The sequence below is a fragment of the Panthera onca genome, chromosome A1 (assembly GCF_046562875.1).
Source record: "Panthera onca isolate mPanOnc1 chromosome A1, mPanOnc1 haplotype 2, whole genome shotgun sequence".
In the NCBI taxonomy this organism is placed as follows: domain Eukaryota; kingdom Metazoa; phylum Chordata; class Mammalia; order Carnivora; family Felidae; genus Panthera; species Panthera onca.
In genome coordinates, this window is record NC_138339.1 from 61,987,273 (window position 1) to 62,005,141 (window position 17,869).

A 17,869-nucleotide genomic window follows, 5' to 3' on the forward strand; every position below is an offset into this window, starting at 1 on the left:
ATGGCAATCAAAATTTTGCTTCTTTAGCTAGGAAGAGCACAAAGAGTTGTCAAAGCTAACCTATAAAGGGTCACATTTTATCATCCCTTAATTACACTTATAGCAAACTTTACACTTGCTCTAGTTTCTCATGTAGTCCATTGTCCTCATATCCTAGGCTGACCTTGGTTTCAAATAAGAATGAAGTTATGTGCCTCACAATCCACTGGGCCCTGCGAACAAATGAATCTGTCTTTCAGCCAGGGGCTAGGGCTGCCTTAGTGAAGGATTCCTGCTGCTTGCTGCACAGCAAGGATGTCTTTGATTCCCTTCACACTGTCTGTTTCCTGCAGGCAACTGGGTAAGGAGAGTTCTCGCTGCTTGAAGCCAGAGATTTCATTATATTCTGGAGCTGAAAGGGACTCTACAGAGCATTCTGTCCGTCTTCTTAAAATGCTTTTCTAGCCTAAGTCCTCTAAATCTCTCACATTGTGCTTTTGGTGCACATCCTCTTGAAAGCACCTAGTCTCAACAGCAGATAATTACTGCTGAACACATGCTCCAGTAAGGTCAACCTGTACGTTTCAGACTCTTTTTGCAGGAGTACATATGAACATGGGTAGACGGTAGCACTCTGGGAGTCCTCACACAAAGTAATGAAGTCAAGATGGAAAGCCCAAATATAAGTTTAAGAGATACTGGACTTCTTTGTTCAACTCCACTGTTTTAATAACTTTATGAATGACTCAGCTATACGCAATCAGCCAAGATGTTCTACAAAGCACAGAACACAGATGTCGCCATCATAATAAATTTTTCATTAACTCTGAGAGAATACAGAATTGAGAGGAAGATCAGAAAACAAATCTCAAAGGAACATTTCCTGCTGCATTTAAGAGGGAAAAAAAAATCCACAAGCCACATTTCTTTTAACTGGTGAGTTAAAATTCTACAAAGAAACAACAGAAACAGCTACCAAGATTGGGATGTAAATGAAAAAAGGCTCAAAGGGTGATATTACTCTGATGTTGAAAATAATCAAATTCCTAAGCCAAAAACTGGTCTATAAACCAGAGGAAAATCTTAAAGTCATCAATTTTCTTTTAAAAAGTATACTTCATTTCCAGGAGTGTCTGGCTGGCTCAGTCGGTAGAGCATGCAACTCTTGATCTCAGGGTTGTAAGTTCAAGCCTCATGTTGGATGTAGAGATTACTTAAAAATAAAATCTTTAAGTGGCACCTGGGTGGCTCAAATCAGCTGAGCATCCAACTCTTGATTTCAGCTCAGGTCATGATCTCACAGTTTGTGAGTTCAAGCCCTGCATAGGGCTCTGCACTGACAGCTTGGAACCTACTTGGGATTCTCTGTCTTCCTCTCTCTCTCTGTCTCTGCCCCTCCCCACTCGCTCCCTCTCAAAAATAAACATTTACAAAAATAAAATCTTCAAATAAAGACAAAAATAAAAATTATAGTTTATTTCCAAAATAACTGTTATATTTCCATAATAACATAAAAATAGAGAATTCTACAAGCAACTGGAAAGGCAATTTACCAATTTACAATGTGATATTTTGGGGGCACCAGAGTTGCTCAGTCGGTTAAGCATGGGACTTTTGACTCAGGTCATGATCTCATAGTTCATGAGTTCGAGTCCCACATCAGGCTCTGCCATCAGCACAGAGCACACTTTGGATCCTCTGTCCCCCTCCAACTTTGCCCCTCCCCCCCCCACTCTCTCTCTCAAAAATAAATAAACATTAAAAACTTTACAATGTAATATTTTTAAGTCCTTATAGTGCCTGTTCATAGTAGGAACTCCATAAATATTTGTTATCAAATAATTAACATGGAAAGTCCAGAAAGTTTACATGCAGGGCAAGAACCTGACTCAGGGGCCAGAGAAGAATGTGCTATAATTTTAAGAGGCTGATGGTGACACTTTGTTTTCTGCCCATATCTCCTAATCACAACGATGAATTCAGAGGTGGGCACATGTTCTGCTTCGAATCCCAGGACCTCTATGGAAGCCACAAGAAAAGACATCTCTTTTCCCACTGAGCTTGAACATGAGACGATGAGAGCTGGAGGTGCTGATGCCCTCCTCATGCTACCACAAGGGAGAGTGTGGAGATGGGTCACCAGGAGGTATCACTTTGCGTCTGAGGAAAAAACCTGAATCCATAACTACCTCTACATTTTTCGTACTACAAATTCTGTGTTTTGGCTTAAGCCAGCTTTAAGTAGGATTTTCGGCCACTTTAACTGGAAAAAACGGAAGAAACCTGAACTATTTAGTGTGAATACAACAGGCAAAACTCAAAAAAGATATTTGATATGGCCAAAGTTATAAAGACACCATATTCTGCTGGTGAAACATTCTTAAATTCTTATTTTCTTTCCTATGAAGTCACACTTTATTCTACTAATAAACAAAGGTTTTCAAAACTAAATGTCCCAAGAATATCTCATTCATGTTCTACGACAGAGACTAAAGAACAAAAAACCTATATAACAGGATAAACGAATCAAAACTGTAAGAAAACTGTACAAAGAAGGCACAACAGAAAAAACTGAGTCCTGATTTTCTAATGAGCTCTGAAACCAAACACTGAGAAACCTGACCCACATCTTAGCAGGCACTTCATTCCAAATAAGCAATGAGACTGGCATTACTGAGTACAAACACCAAATAAATAAATAACCCTGGGGAAAGTAATATATTTGTCATCTAAAAATACAAAATTCCTGCAAACTGCTACAAAGAACACTATCGACAAGCAGAGCCTAATCTGTGCCCCTCCTATGACAACTGATCTTATTCTGTGCATTTTTACATAACTTTACTCCTTCCTTCATCTTATTTTCCTACATTTATTTTTCCTTTCATCTTCATTTTCCCACTTATTTTGTTTTTATGTTCCTACAATGTATGTGTCATTGTAATCATTCAAATTCTTTTTTTTAAAATAAAGTTTAAGGATATACTAACAGTAGCAAAAGTCATTACATATCTGAATTGGGAAAAGGAGAAGGTTAAAAATAAAAACCTACAGGAATAATACTCTAATACTGATGGTCAATACCATAAATTGTGTCATCATCGTCCTTGGCAAAATTGACAACTACATGTAGACACGCCTGCCACCATACTGCTGCACTACCTACCATCAATAAATGATGCAATTTTTTTTTAATTATACAATTTTTAACTCAGAAAAATGTACATGCATAAGAGTCTTAGGTTTCTTCAAAACTCAGCTACTTGGAAAGAACAGAGAATATCACAAAAATAAGAAAGCGCCATGGCACAGGAGAGCAAGCACGGGTTGTGTTGTCTTTTGTTTTTTAACTAATACCGAATACACTGAACCTGAATCCAACAAACCTCTGGATTTAACTACCAATTTGCAAGAAATACCAAGAAGAGAATATGTAGACCTAAAGAGGATATAATCAGCAAAATCCAGAATTTTTAAAGTTACACACAACAAATGACCAACCCAGTTCTTTAATAAATACACAAGAAAAAAAAATGGGAGAGGCAATTTTTATAGATTAAAAAGATTTAAGAGGCTATTAACTATATGCAAGGTGTAAACCAAGTCTGGCCCCTAAACTGAAAAAAACAATTATTAAAAAACCATTTATGAGAAAAACAAGATAATTCAATAGAGGGCAATACAATATACCTGACCAAAATTCCTCAGAACTGTCAACATCATCAAGAACAAAATCTGAGAAACTGACACAGCCAAGAAGAGCCTGAGGACACATGACCACTGAATGTTAAGATAGCATCCTGGATGGGATCCTGGAGCAAAAAAAGGACGTGAGGTTAAAAAAAAAAAAAAAAAAAAAAGCTAAGGATACTTGCATAAACTATGGACTGTAGTTAATAATAAAACATCAATATTAGTTCATTAATTTTAACAAGTGTACCACACTGATGTAAGATGTTAACAGTGGGGAAAACTGCAAGGGGAAGGAAAATACATGAAATTCTGTACTGTCTGCTCAATTTTTCTGTAAATCTAAAATTATTCTAAAAAATTAAGTTTATTAATTCAAAAATTATTTCTGAGACAAGTAGGCAAATATAAACAGACTATTTGATAGCAAGGAATATTGGTAATGTTTTAGGTATAATAATGGAATTGTGTGCTCTGTGTGTGTTTTTAACAATCTTTTGCTTTGTTTTTAAAGTCCTCCTCTTTTACAGATACATACTGAAGCATTCATGAATAAACAGATAAAGAGAAAAAGTTAAAAGGGTGGATTACAGGAACATTTCCCAAGGATGAATATTCAAGGTGATTTTCAGTGGTACGTAAATGATGTTTTAATGTTTAATAGCCATAGACTTCAATATATATTATAAAAAATAACTAGAACATCAAACCCATGATTTCATAGATTTTAATTGCTTAGGTAGGTTTTCCCTATGAAAAAATTTACTGAGGCTAAACAAAAACAAAAACAAAAACAAAAACAGAGGTGGGTTAAGATCCCAGGTTCAACACTATGTGACTTTAAGTGAGTCGGCTATTTAGAGGGCTAGAGAGGACAGCCTGCTACATCCAAAGCAGGCACCCAATAAATATTAGCTCCTATGTTACTGATAAAAGCCAACCTAAAATTCCAACGAAGAAGTCACATGCAGTAGGAAAGCCTGGAACTGAAGAGAATGAGGTAAGCAAGGAATGAGGGAGAGAAGAAAGCATGAGGGCTTACAAAGGCAGGAGGAGTCCAGGCTTTTCTCAGCCTTCTCTTCTCCATCTCTTCAAGCACCAATGCTGCTGCCCACCAAGAGCCTAGAGGCCCTGCGGCTCCTGAGGCTAACACTCCTCAAACGGAACTTAAGTGATAGCTGGAGGTGCAGTTTCTCAAATCAGCAGAAGAGTGTTTTTCTCTACACAAGAGAAAGAACACAATGCTTTGTAGACACGGCAGATAAACAGATATAGATAAAACCCATTATGTGGCCTTCAGCAAAAAACAAAAACAAAAAACAACCTCTCTTCTCCAGTCTCAGTTTCCTCACATGCTAAAATGCAGAAAATAAGCCTACCTTTCACTCAAAGTTATAGAAGGTTAAAAGGAATAACAGATGTAAATCTGGCATTTAACAAGTGCTAGCTCCCTCCCTCATTACTTTGACAAGAAGATAGAGAACTCTTGAATACAAGAAGTTGGGATGAAATGACAAAAATGACAGTCAAGAATAGCTCTTAGATTGCATCGGTTTTAAACCACAATAGAGGAAAAGCATTCTGGGGTCAGAAAGTTTGGGAAATGTTGGGAAACAAATTATTAAAATGACAACTATTAAATGAATTTCCAAGAGGAGATTATATGAGGAATTTACCCAATTTACTTGACCTAAGGAACCAACTCCCAGGAATAGTGATCCTATTACACAGACAGACACACACACACACACACACACACACACACACACGGAAAGGGGAGGAGGAAAGAATCAGCAGTTACAACAGTTGACAAATCCTTCAGAATGACAGTTTAAGTATTAGCAAAATAATCTGGAGAGATTAGAAGTCAATGACAGATTTAGAAATCTGGTTTAGAGGCAGAGGGAAAGAAGGGATGCTTTTTGACCCCTGAAAGGAGTTCAGGATCAAGTCATTTAAAATTAAGAGATGATACTGGGGCGCCTGGGTGGCGCAGTCGGTTAAGCGTCCGACTTCAGCCAGGTCACGATCTCACGGTCCGTGAGTTCGAGCCCCGCGTCAGGCTCTGGGCTGATGGCTCGGAGCCTGGAGCCTGTTTCCGATTCTGTGTCTCCCTCTCTCTCTGCCCCTCCCCCGTTCATGCTCTGTCTCTCTCTGTCCCAAAAATAAATTAAAAAAAAAATAAATAAAAAATAAAAAATAAAATTAAGAGATGATACTGAAACTGGAAACACCAAGCATGTAAGGAACAAATACATTCATTTTTAAAGTGAATATAAACTTCTGATACAACGTGGTAATTCTCATTTGCCCTCCCAAATTTATTCCCTCATTCAACTGGGCAGCTATAGGTTATGCACTGTATGCTGGAAATATTCTATGAGCTGAATATGGCATGACAGACATGATCCTTGTCCCCATGAAGAGTACTTTCTAACAAAGGAGCTGTCTAGTGGGGGATTGTGCAATACATTTATCAAGTACAATTATGTTAACAGCAGCGAAGGAAAAGAAGTGAGTGCTAAGAATGTGACAAGGGAATCCAACCTGTAGGGGTACCTAGGCGACCCAGACACAACCCCTAAAGAACTGATGCTTGAAATCAGCTCTGAAGGACACGCAGAGGTTAATTATGCAAGAAAGGAGGAAAGGGTGAAGTTTCCCCAATAAAGAACTTGTTGGGTCAAGACACTAGAGAAAGGGGTGGGGGAATCACTGTAACTAAGTACAGAAAGCTAGAATGAAAAAGAACAAAACCAGACAAGACTTAGGAGGGAAACAAAGGTGTCAAGGTTGGGATTTCTGATTGGTGCAACTGAAATCATCAAAGCAATGTCAAAATAAAAGAGTCTACATTGGCACTGGAAACCTGGCTAGGATGCCCTGCACATATATAAAACATTTCAAGAAATTTCTATAAAATACAATAAAAAAAAAAAAACAAAAACCAGGAGTGGAAGTAGGGTTCACTGAATGTAAATAAACAGAAGCCTACCTAAAAAGTACATGAAATTCCCAGCAGAACCTCGCCTCCTAGCTCAAAGCAGGCTAGTAGGAAGGAGTGTCCTTGAGGCAGTGAGTGATCCCAAAGAGCTTCACAAAGAGCATCTGAAGCCAGGGTCTGGCCAGAGCAGGGACCAGCTTAAGCTCGCCACAGACAGGTCACTGAGTAAAGCAAATATTTCTGCAGCTGGCTTCTACCAAAAATGGCCATTTTGATCACAAAAAGGCAACACTGTCCCAGCCACAACAAACTCAGAAGTTCCCTACCCTGGTGACTTCCTTCCGCCAAATTCCCCAAGGCACCTGGATTTAAATCAACAAGAGTACAACTACAGCTATTCTACACATTTCCCTTTCTTCACAAAAGAAACATAAATAGCGACAAGCATCATAACATACCCAGTAACACTAGTACTTACAGAAATCACTTAATTCCTTAACCAAATTGGTATTATTTTTTAATTACTAACACTTGAAAATGGCATGAACGTGGAGAAAACAGCAATTTTATAGAGAAAATATAAAGAATATTAATGTCCATATAAGTAACAGAAAATGGATAAAACTTTTGGCCATACAAAATAACCAGGTTCTTAAAAATGTGTATTTGACCCATCAATTCCACCTCTTAGAAATTAATACTCAAGATAATACTCATGGATGTATTCAAAAATTAGACTATAAGAAGGAACAAGCCAGCTTTAAGTTGTTATAAATTAGAAATAATTTAAATGTCTAACAAAGGAAGAGTTTAACTAGTTAGCTATTTCCACATTCATACACATAAGGCACACCTTCAAAATATTATAAAGAAATATAAAATGGCTCAGAAAGATGCCACAAGTATTGCTGAATTTTAAAAGCAGTTTGCAAAACAATTTTACATGTGAAAAACATATGAAAGGTACATAAAAGAAAAAGTATGTACACGAAGGAAGGTAAATACTAAATGTTAACAGTTACCAGGAATTTTTTCTTTTTGTTTCTTATTTTACATTATTTTTCTTTTAACTGCTCTATTGTAAAGATGGTTAATTCTGTAAAAACAAAAGCTTCTTATATGTTCATATGTTCTTGTGTTCAACAGTTTTTCAATAGTTTTTTAATGTATGTGTAAATAATGGCACTGAGCTAACTGGATAACCATATGGGGGAAAAATGAATCTTGATTCCTAGTTCAACCATAAAAAAAAAGTTATTTTAATATAGTAAAACCGTAAAGATGCTAGAATATTTTTAAGACTGTAGGCAAAGTTTCTTAAACAGGACACAAAACCCGGTAACAACAAAAGAAAAACTTGAGTAATTAGATTTTGTAAGTATTAAGACTTTTCTTCTGTCCATCAAAAGACAACATTAAGACACTGAAAAAGCAAGCCACAGAACAGATGTCTGCAATATGTGTATCTGACAAAGAATTTTGTTTCCTGGCTACTGTGAAGAATTCCCACAAATCAATAAGAAAGAGATAACTCCATTTTTTAAAAGGGTCAAAGGATTTGAAAAAGCGCTTCTCTAGAGAGGATATCTAAATGGCCAACAGGCACATGTAAAAATGCTCAACATCATTAGTCCTTAAGAAATGTAAATTATAACCACAAGGAGATACTACTTCACATGTGTCAGAATGGCTAAAATCATCTGACAATGCCAAGTGCTGCTAAGGCTGTAGAGCAACTGGAACTCTCATATATTGTAGGGAAAACCGTAAGGATGTACAACGATTTTGGGAAAAGCTAAACATACATCTACACTTTCCAGCAATTCCACTCCTAGGTATACCCAAGAGAAATGTCCCAACAAAAATTGGAACACAAATGTTCACACAAGCTTTATTCACAACAAACAGTGGAAACAACCCAAATATTCTTCAGCAGGAGCACAGATAAACAAAACTGTTGTGTACTTGTGTAACGTAACAGTGCTAAGCAAAGAAAAGGAATGAAAAACTAACTCCATAGGAATGAATCTCAAAAATATTACACTGGGCAAAATAAGCTAAAGACAAGAGTACCTGCAGTATATGCATGCTACACATGCTACACACGTCCACCTGAAACAGGCACAACTAATTTACAGTTATAGAAAGCAGGCTACTTGAGGCCAAGGACAGGTGTGAGGGAACTGCAAAGGGAGTGAGGGAAGTTTGGGGGGTTTTTTTTGATGGCAAGGGGGTAGAAATGTTCTACATCTTGATCACAGTAGTGGTCATGAGCGTATATAGCTCTAAAAACTCAAAGAGTACACTTAAACTGAGTGCATTTTACTGCATGTAAACTATACCTCAATAGCTTATAGTCATAGATACCACTACACATTCATCCGAATAGTTAAAATTAAAAGGACTAGCAAAACCGAGCGATGACTGGAACTCCCCACATTAGAGGTGGGGGTGTAAGTCGGCACGAGCACTTGAAAAGCTGTTTAGCAGTATCTACATATGAAGATATGCCTATCCTATGACCCAGTAATTCCACTCTAGGTTTTTTATAACCGAAAGAACCAAGTGCTTATGTCCACCTTACGAGTGCTATTCATAATAGCAGCCAAATTTTGGAAACAATCCAACTAATTCATCAACAATAAAATAAACAAACCATGGACTATATATACAATGGAATAATGCACGGGGCAGGGCGGGAGGAACCTGTTACAACAAAATGGGTGAATTTCACAGACATAGTAACAAGCAGGGGAAAAAAAACACGAGACTATAAACTGTATGATTCCATTTGTATAAAATCCAAAAACAGCCATGACTAGCTTACAGTGAAGAAGACCAGAACAGACCTTTGGGAGGTCTGGACTGGGTGAGGCATAAACATGAGGAAGCCCTCAAGAGGCTCTGGAAATATTCTATATCTTGATTTGGGTAGTGATTACACAGTGTGCTGTATATACATATGCAAAAATTCATTCAGCTGACTTGTGGTTTTTTTTTCAGCTGCTTTGTGTTCTATACTATATGTAAGTTATAACAAAAATGTATTTTCAAATGCCCTTTAAACCAATCTTTGTTCACCCCTTGAAGCCAAAGCTTATGACACAGAATCCTGGTATAGCTTCTGTCACTGTGAGTCACTCTCACTCCCAGTCTTGTCACTTACATGCTCTGCATGTCTATCTCCCTCAGACTGCCTAAGCTGGTGATGCTATTAAATACCTGGAGTAATGGCATTGACAATGGAACTGGATCAAGTCATGCCCCACCCAGACAGGGAAGATGCCCAAAATACGTAACCACATACATGGTTTTAACACAGGTGTGATTTTAAGTGTACCAGACAGTTCCATGTCAACTCATTATCCTTTGGATTAACTTCTGAGAGACACTATGGGGAAAATGAATTACAAGCAGGCAGCTCTTTAAAAATAAGTATATAGCATTATTAATATTTTTGCCTGAATATTTAGCTCCATAATTATAAGGAAAATGATAAGATCATAAATATTCACTTCATCCACAACTTTCTGATAAAGCTGGGTCAGAGTTAGATTTTTTGATGAAAGATGCTATTGGCCTATTACAAAACTAAACTTTACACAGTGACAACAATGCATGGAACTATTACCACTATCTTCCAAAATTAACCAATAGATAATGAAAACATGTGGTTAACTTCCAGAAATCAATTTATGAATGCAAAGCTTTTTAAAAACAGGACATCATGTTTTAATAGAGCTTGATTTACATTCTCGTCAATACATACACACACATACTCTCATCTATCAATACAATCTAACCATTCTACATTTAAAAATGTCTCATCTTATCCCCTTTGCACCATCTGTTACTATCTTGTATTTCCCTGGAATATTCCAATAGTCTACGTATTTGTCTCGCTCCTCCAAAACATCCTCCAAACCGACTGTGATCTTTCTAAAGCACAGGTCTTGCTCAAGCTTTCAGTCACCTCTCCTCTCAAATCACATCCACCACCCTCACACCCCTCCTCCAATCCTGCAGGATCACAAGATCAGAAGTTTGTAAGGGCCAAATAGATAAAGACAAACTTACAGGGGACACAGGAACCAGGAAAGCACAAGCCCTGACTCTAAAAAGCAGCCACTCTCCAGCTCCAATTTTCAGACAAAACCAGAAATCAGTGTTGACAAGGAATGTCTCAATTTTTTAAATCTATGCAGACCAAGTAAATCTGTGGAGCTCAATCCACAGGCTACTAGTTTGTAACGTATGGCCTAAAGGAGAAAGTCCAAGATTTGGTTACAATCTATTTTTACAAATTTATCTGCCCTCAATCCTACCACCCAAGTTATACTCCAACATTCACAGAACTACTTACTTGTCCCGCCCTATAGGCAATACACACCATTGCCTGCCAGCCATCGTTCATTTGTTTATCTTTGCTATGAAAGCCATCCCCTGCCCCAATACACCCACAATCACATCTAATTTCCACTCAGGCCTCAAAGAGTAACTGTAAAACACTGTGTGTCTACCTCTCACAATCCCTACCAGTCTTCACCCTATACTATACTTTTTTATGCTAAAGACTGCAAGCTTCTGGAAACAAGGTACATATCTGATTCTGTTCTGTATTCCCCAAATAATCAAACAGTACCTGTTTGAGTACATGCTCAGTAATGAATGAAGTTATTTATCTGCCTATTTCCATAACAATTTGTATATCAACTTGATGGCCATTACACATCAATATGGTCCCTTACAATGCTGAAAAATCAAAAGGCTAACGGGTTTAGAAAAACATCCCTGTTAATACTAAATTTGAATCAGAACATGATCTCATGGTTCTTTTTAAATATGCTCTTTAGCTCTGTTGAAAAGGTCTAGAAGCAATGACACGACCCAACAACAATGGTTTGGGCTTCTAAATACCATTCCCCACTAAAAGGAATCAGAGCTTCTTGGAGAAATGGCTGGTGTCTGAAATGCAGGGAAAGTAAAGAGTCAAGAAACAAAGATAGGATCATATTAAAAAGAAGCAGGAACTACCTTGAAGGGGCTCTCATTAGCCAATCTGGGACAATTTGAGCACCAATAAAGACTCTGATTGTTAACACACTAAATAAAAAGTCCATGAGAGTATGATGCTACACAAAAGAAAGGAGAAGAAACAGGGATGGCCTCTGTGAATGACAGCTAATAAATGTAGACAGAATGATAGAAAACCACAATTTTGTAACTCTCATTATAACAACTGATTCTAGGATCAGGATGCTGAAACCACTGGGTGAAATGTTGTAACAGAACAGGGTATTTACAAGGTGCCAAAATACCGTCCCGTAAATTCCTTTCTAATAGCAGAGGATAAAATTGTACCTTTAAAAAGGAGAGATCTGGCTATTGCCACCTCAGCCAAGGGATCAAATTTAGCATAGCTCATAATGGGATAACCTGTCATCAAGTGCCTCCCAACATGACTCAATGCAAAGTACACTTCACCTATGATGAAACATTCTTGTCAAAATGTTTAACCTGGTTGCAATCAAGCCTCTCACCTAACTTCCAGTTTACAGGAAACATAGTACCTGCAGAAACTAGTTAAATGATACCATAAGGAAATAAACAAATGAAGAATGTTGCACATCCTACAGGACAACTGAGCTGAACTCTTCAAAAACAATGCCGGAAGAGGAGGGGAAAAGGTAGAGGGAATGTTCTAAATGAAAAGAAATTAAAGAGATAGAACAATCAAATACAAAGGGTGTCTTGGCATTAAAACAAAAGGGGGGGGGGGGGGCATGCCAGAAAAGACATTCTTGGGACAATTAGGAAAATCTAACTGAATATTTGATATTACATTATGGAGTTATTTTCATTTTCTTAGACATAAAAATAGTATTGTGGTTTTATAAATGTATGAAATATATGACTATTATAATGTGTGGTTACATATGTATATAGATTATATATAGAGAGATAGATATATACCTTGTACATGGCTGTGTGCTTATGTGGTTTTAGAGAAAGAGACTATTCTTACTCTTAGAGGAGACAGGTGCTGGAATGTTTAGAGAATGAAATATCATGTTTGCAACTCACTGTCAAATTTTTAACCACCACAAAGGATACGTATTTTGGGGGAGGACAGGAGAAGGTGAGAGACAGAGAAGGAGAAAGGACGAGAGGGAGACAAGGGGAGGGAAGAGGGGAAGGAGAGGAAAGGGGGGGACTGAGGCAGAGAGCAGAGAAATGATCCAAATACGGCAAAATGTTAACAACTGTTGAGTCTAGGTGTTAAGACTATACAGGTGTTTGTTGTATTGTTTTTTTCCCCCATGTATATATATGAAATTTTTCATAATAAAAAGTTATGGGAGGGAAAAAGAAAAGAACAGTTTAAAAAGTAATCAGCTTGAAATCCACATAACACCATTAAGAGTGTCAGGAAAAAAGAATATTCTCAAGCAAAACCTGTGAGAGTAGGTACTGTTGCAGTATAACTGGAGGGCAATTTGGCAATGTCTATGGGATTTTTAAAAGTGTGTATCTAGTGATGCTTACTCCTAGGAATCTGTCCTGAAGATCTACTTCTCCATACATGAAATGACATACACACTAAATTATTCTTTACAGCATTATGTGTAACAGCAAAAGACTGGAAATAATCTATATGAATATCAGTCCAGACTGGTTTCACAAATTATAGCACCTACAATAAATCAGTATGCATCTTCTAAATTATCTCTTCAAAAAATTTGAGAGCTCTTCGGGAGTTGATATGAAAAATGACCGTGTCATGTTTTATATTAAAAAAATTCAAGATTCAGAAGAATTATGTACAGCACACACACGTATATGAAACCTATGCAAAAATATGGTTGAATAGCTGGAGCCAGAGGGAAAAAAAGTTGCAGACTTTTTTTTTTAACTGTCCACTCCTTTTTGTACCTTATCAATCAATTTTGTAGCATAGACATATATAATGTATTCAAAAAATCTTTTTAGTAAGTACTGATTCACTGTAGCTATAATGAACTCTTCCAATCTCCATGTTTTCATTACCAAAATCATGGAGCTACAGCTCACCTGGGAATTAGTGAATAAGGTGAAAACAACATAGAGTAAACATTTGCCTAACAAATCCCTTAAATATATGCCCACTAGACTGATACACCATCTCAATAATTCCAACACAGCTAATTTTCACTCCACTTGAATAGTTCACCTTTTCTTCAACTGACTAGGATCCAAAACAGCTAGCTTGTCCTTAGACCTCATGCTGTGATGTTAAAAATGTGTCGTTAAAAAACCATAATCACACTCATCACAGCTAGATGAGAAGCAGTCAGGAATTGAGACAGGCTGAGAGAAGAGCAAATTTTCATTTCCCATGTCACACTTGATCCAGAACCTTCACTGTTTAGGCTATTTCCCCCTAATTTTTGTCACCAGATGCATGGAACTTAATTTGCAAACTCCTTTGCATCTAAATCGGAATACTCAGGTTCAGAAAAAAAGGAGAGTGGTAATACCTCTTGATCAGTATCAAGGTCATTTGAACTGAGTTATAGCCCATTCCTTTATGTTAACATTCCCATACACTGATAATGTAGATTTCTAGATCTACACTCTGAGAAACAGAACTCTGAGTAAAGTGAGCTACCACTGAAACAAAATAAAAATTCCCAACCCATTCTCTCTCTCCCTGCTCTCTCTGATGTTCATATTCCCACTAGACACTTTTCTTGGAGGATTCACTGATAGGAAACTCAAATTCCTTATAAATTGGAACTCATTCTTTTTCCCTCCCCCACTCCCACTTCCTGTCTGCTCTTCTAGTACTCTCTATCTTGGAAAAGACAGTAAACATCCATCTGGTGCCCAAGGCAAAAACCTAAAATTCATACTGTACTCACCTATCACCTACTCCTTTAACTAGTCCCCAAGTTCTGTAGATCCTATCACCTACATCTTTTAAGTCCTCCCCACCTTCCTCACACCCACTGTCGCTGCTTTGGTTTGCCCTCCCCATTGTTCACGTGAACTAACTGGTCTCCGTGCCTTCTGTCTCTTCAACCCACCTTGCACACACCTGAAAGGTTAACTTCCTAAAATACAAATTTGGTACTTTAAGAGCAGAAGGAACAAGTCCCAAAGTAACGATAAAGTAAGCTAAAAACAAGCTCTTTTAATAACATGATACAATGCAAAGAGAATGTACTACCTAATTTATTTCTTATGAGTATGTTCTTACTCTACCCCACACTATATGACCAAATTAAATAAGCTAATAAATCTGTTTTGGTAAAAAGAGGCTACACAGAAGCAAAAACATCCAACTGCTTTCTTAGAGTAAAAAATGAACACAAAATGGATCATAGCAGTGATAAAGGCACCTGAAGGAAAACAAAGGGCTTCCGAGACCTATAAAGTCAAGAATGCATTCAAGTTGAATATACTAACTAGTCTAAAAACATGTGCCTTAATGAGAAAAGGATTTGGGAAATAAAAGCAAACAAAGAGGTTCTGCCACAGGGAAAAACCACCCATCCCTGACGTAGGGTGGGACCGAGGTGGCCTCAGTCCCTGTCCAGCAAATATCTCACTTCTCTGGTTGAGTTCATGCCAACTAAGCCACCCGACTATGATTGAACCTGATAGGTAAAGTCTACACACATAAATACAATATGCCAGTCACTAGGTTTGAACCTTCGGGTCCCTCTAACTTTTGTTTCTTATTTGAAAAAATTAAACTGGTATACTAATTAGGAACCAATAAGCAAATTACATATCAAAAAAGTTTATATTGGGGTGCCTGGGCGGCTCAGTCAGTTAAGCGTCTGACTTCGACTCAGGTCACAATCTCACAGTTGGTGGGTTCAAGCGCTGTGTCGATCTCTGTGCTGACAGCTCAGAGCCTGGAGCCTGCTTCGGATTCTGTGTGTCTGTCTCTCTCTGCCCCTCCCCCCCTTCTCTCTCTCCCTCTCTCTCTCAAAAATAAAAAAAAATTCAAAAAGTTTATATTAATCATACCAAAATGCACATATCGTTAATAAACTGGAATTCTGGTTTTATACATCAGTCTTGCATAGCTGGTTAATGTGCCCTGACCTGGAATAAGGAGTTGCTCTGAGCCTGTGACCAGATCAAATTTCTAAGGGGTTTAAACAAATGACCAGACCTAGGATTAAGGTAAGTTCTAAAAATGCACTGGTGGTTATTTAAATGTAAATTTAAATTAAATAAAATTTAAAATTCAGGTCCTCAGTTACAGAGCCACATTTCAAAATAACCACATGTGATTAGCGACTACCATACTGAACGGCACAGGCAGTGAACATTTTCGTTATCACAGAAAGTTCTACCGGACAGACTATTCTGGAAGATAACCTCCAATAAACCCTACCATGAGTCATCTTGGGAAACAGCCTGACAGTACTGGATGGCTACCACAGAACTGAGATCTAGACTGTTTTCTATACCAAAGGTAAGAGGTTGATATTCAACAACAATTTTCCTTTTCCTCTGCACTGATTTCAGTTTTAGCCCTCAGGATTTCCACCCCTCTTTTTATCACAGGAGGACACTAGTACTACAGGCGGTATAGCACAGATGTTAGAAGCACATTCTCTGAAGCCAGACTCCCTGAATTCATACCTCATCTTTGTCTTTTACTAGACGTGTAATCTTGGACACATTATTTAATTATTCTATCCTTCAGTTTCCTCATCAGTAAAGAAACAATGGCACCTACCTCCCTGGGTTACTATAAACATACAAAGTTTATACACATAAAGTGCTTATAGGGGTGCTGGGTGGCTCAGTCGGTTAAGAGTCTGACTTCGACTCAGGCCATAATCTCACGGTCTGCGAGTTCGAGCCCCGCGTCAGGCTCTGTACTGACAGCTCAGAGCCTGGAGCCTGTTTCAGATTCTGTGTCTCCCTCTCTCTCTGCCCCTCCCCTGCTCGCTCGCTCACTCGCTCTCTCTAAAAAATAAAAACATTAAAAAACAAATGAAGTGCTTATAATTGTGCTCAATACAGAGTAAGTGTCCAGTACGTGTTAACTGCTAGTATTTTTACTGTTCCCACCACACCACCCTCATAGCTCTTCAGATGACAAGCGTGTAAAATGCTCACTTAGAAGAAACATTAGCAAATATAAAGGAATTAAACTAAAACAAGGATCACAATGCAAGAGTATCCATCTATGATAAAAAGATATTCTTTTTTAAGATTAAAAGAAATGGATTCTGTAGGGAATATTAGATACCCAAAAAAGGCACGTTTTTAAGAGAGTTACCCAACAATGTCTTATTTGTAAGGCTGACAAACTACAGGTCAAAAGAAGTCCATGTAATAAGCTACTGAGCTATTTAAATAACCAGTAAAAACTAAAGAGGAACTGAGAAGATACAGGTTCGAGTTCACTAGACCAAATGATACTTCCCTGTATAAACCATGTTTTGACATTTAAAGGCACTGCCTCTCTCATACTCCCTAAGTTACCTGTACGTTCGCTTGACGAACTGACCGAAGATCTTCTAATTTCTTCATCAAGCAGAAAAAGCACCAGATATAATTAAAATGCCACACCAAACAATGACCAGCCAGGTATTTTCTGAGTGGAAACCCATCATAGAAAACCACACCTTGCTCTTGCAGATGGACAATTTGAAAATCCAGAAGTTGAAGTATAAATTTCAGCAAATGTAGTCACATGGAAAGAGCCAGAACTTTGGAAGCATAAAGACTCAAGCCTAAAGCCTGGCTTTGCCATTTACTAGCTCTATGACCCTGGGCAACTTGAACTTAATGCTTATGAGCTTCATCTCACTATCTGTAAAATGTAAGGTAAAAGCATGTGCCAACTGAATCAGAAATGTGTGTAAAGAGCCTCCAACAGTGCCTGGTACGCAGCAGATGCTCAAGAAACAGGTGCTACAGGTAGTAAATCTTCCTGAGAAGACCCTCCAAGAGTGCTAAGAATGAAACACCACTGCTTTACATAGTAACTACAAAAACTATTCTGACCAGGTATCAGGTATAAATCATGAGAGAATACCTCGAAATTACCATTTGTTTTCCGTATTTTATAAGCTATTCCCCAAATTTCCCTTGTTTTCCGTATTCCCTGTTAGATTATAACTATAAACCATCTGGGCCTACAATGAAAATAACTGCCCTTCTCACACTAAAACCAAGCGTCCACCAGCAATTCTGCCACATGCACCTTCACTAATCCACCCCAGACACGAACACTGTATCTAA

The 17,869-nt window shown here is 37.9% G+C and overlaps 1 protein-coding gene across 10 annotated transcripts in view; it reads right to left on the reverse strand.

Moving 5' to 3' along the window:
- Positions 1–17,869, reverse strand: part of FBXW11 (F-box and WD repeat domain containing 11) — a 119,525-nt gene that overhangs the window by 92,371 nt on the left and 9,285 nt on the right. For 4 of the 10 annotated variants that reach the window (XM_078446825.2, XM_078446837.2, XM_078446831.2 and 1 more), the window contains one exon: positions 4,712–4,889. The exons of the other annotated variants lie outside the window; for them this stretch is intronic. In XM_078446825.2, the coding sequence (XP_078302951.1) occupies positions 4,712–4,756 (45 nt within the window). In that variant the 5' untranslated portion in view covers positions 4,757–4,889. The remainder of the gene's footprint in view (positions 1–4,711; positions 4,890–17,869) is intronic. 10 annotated transcript variants of the gene reach the window in all.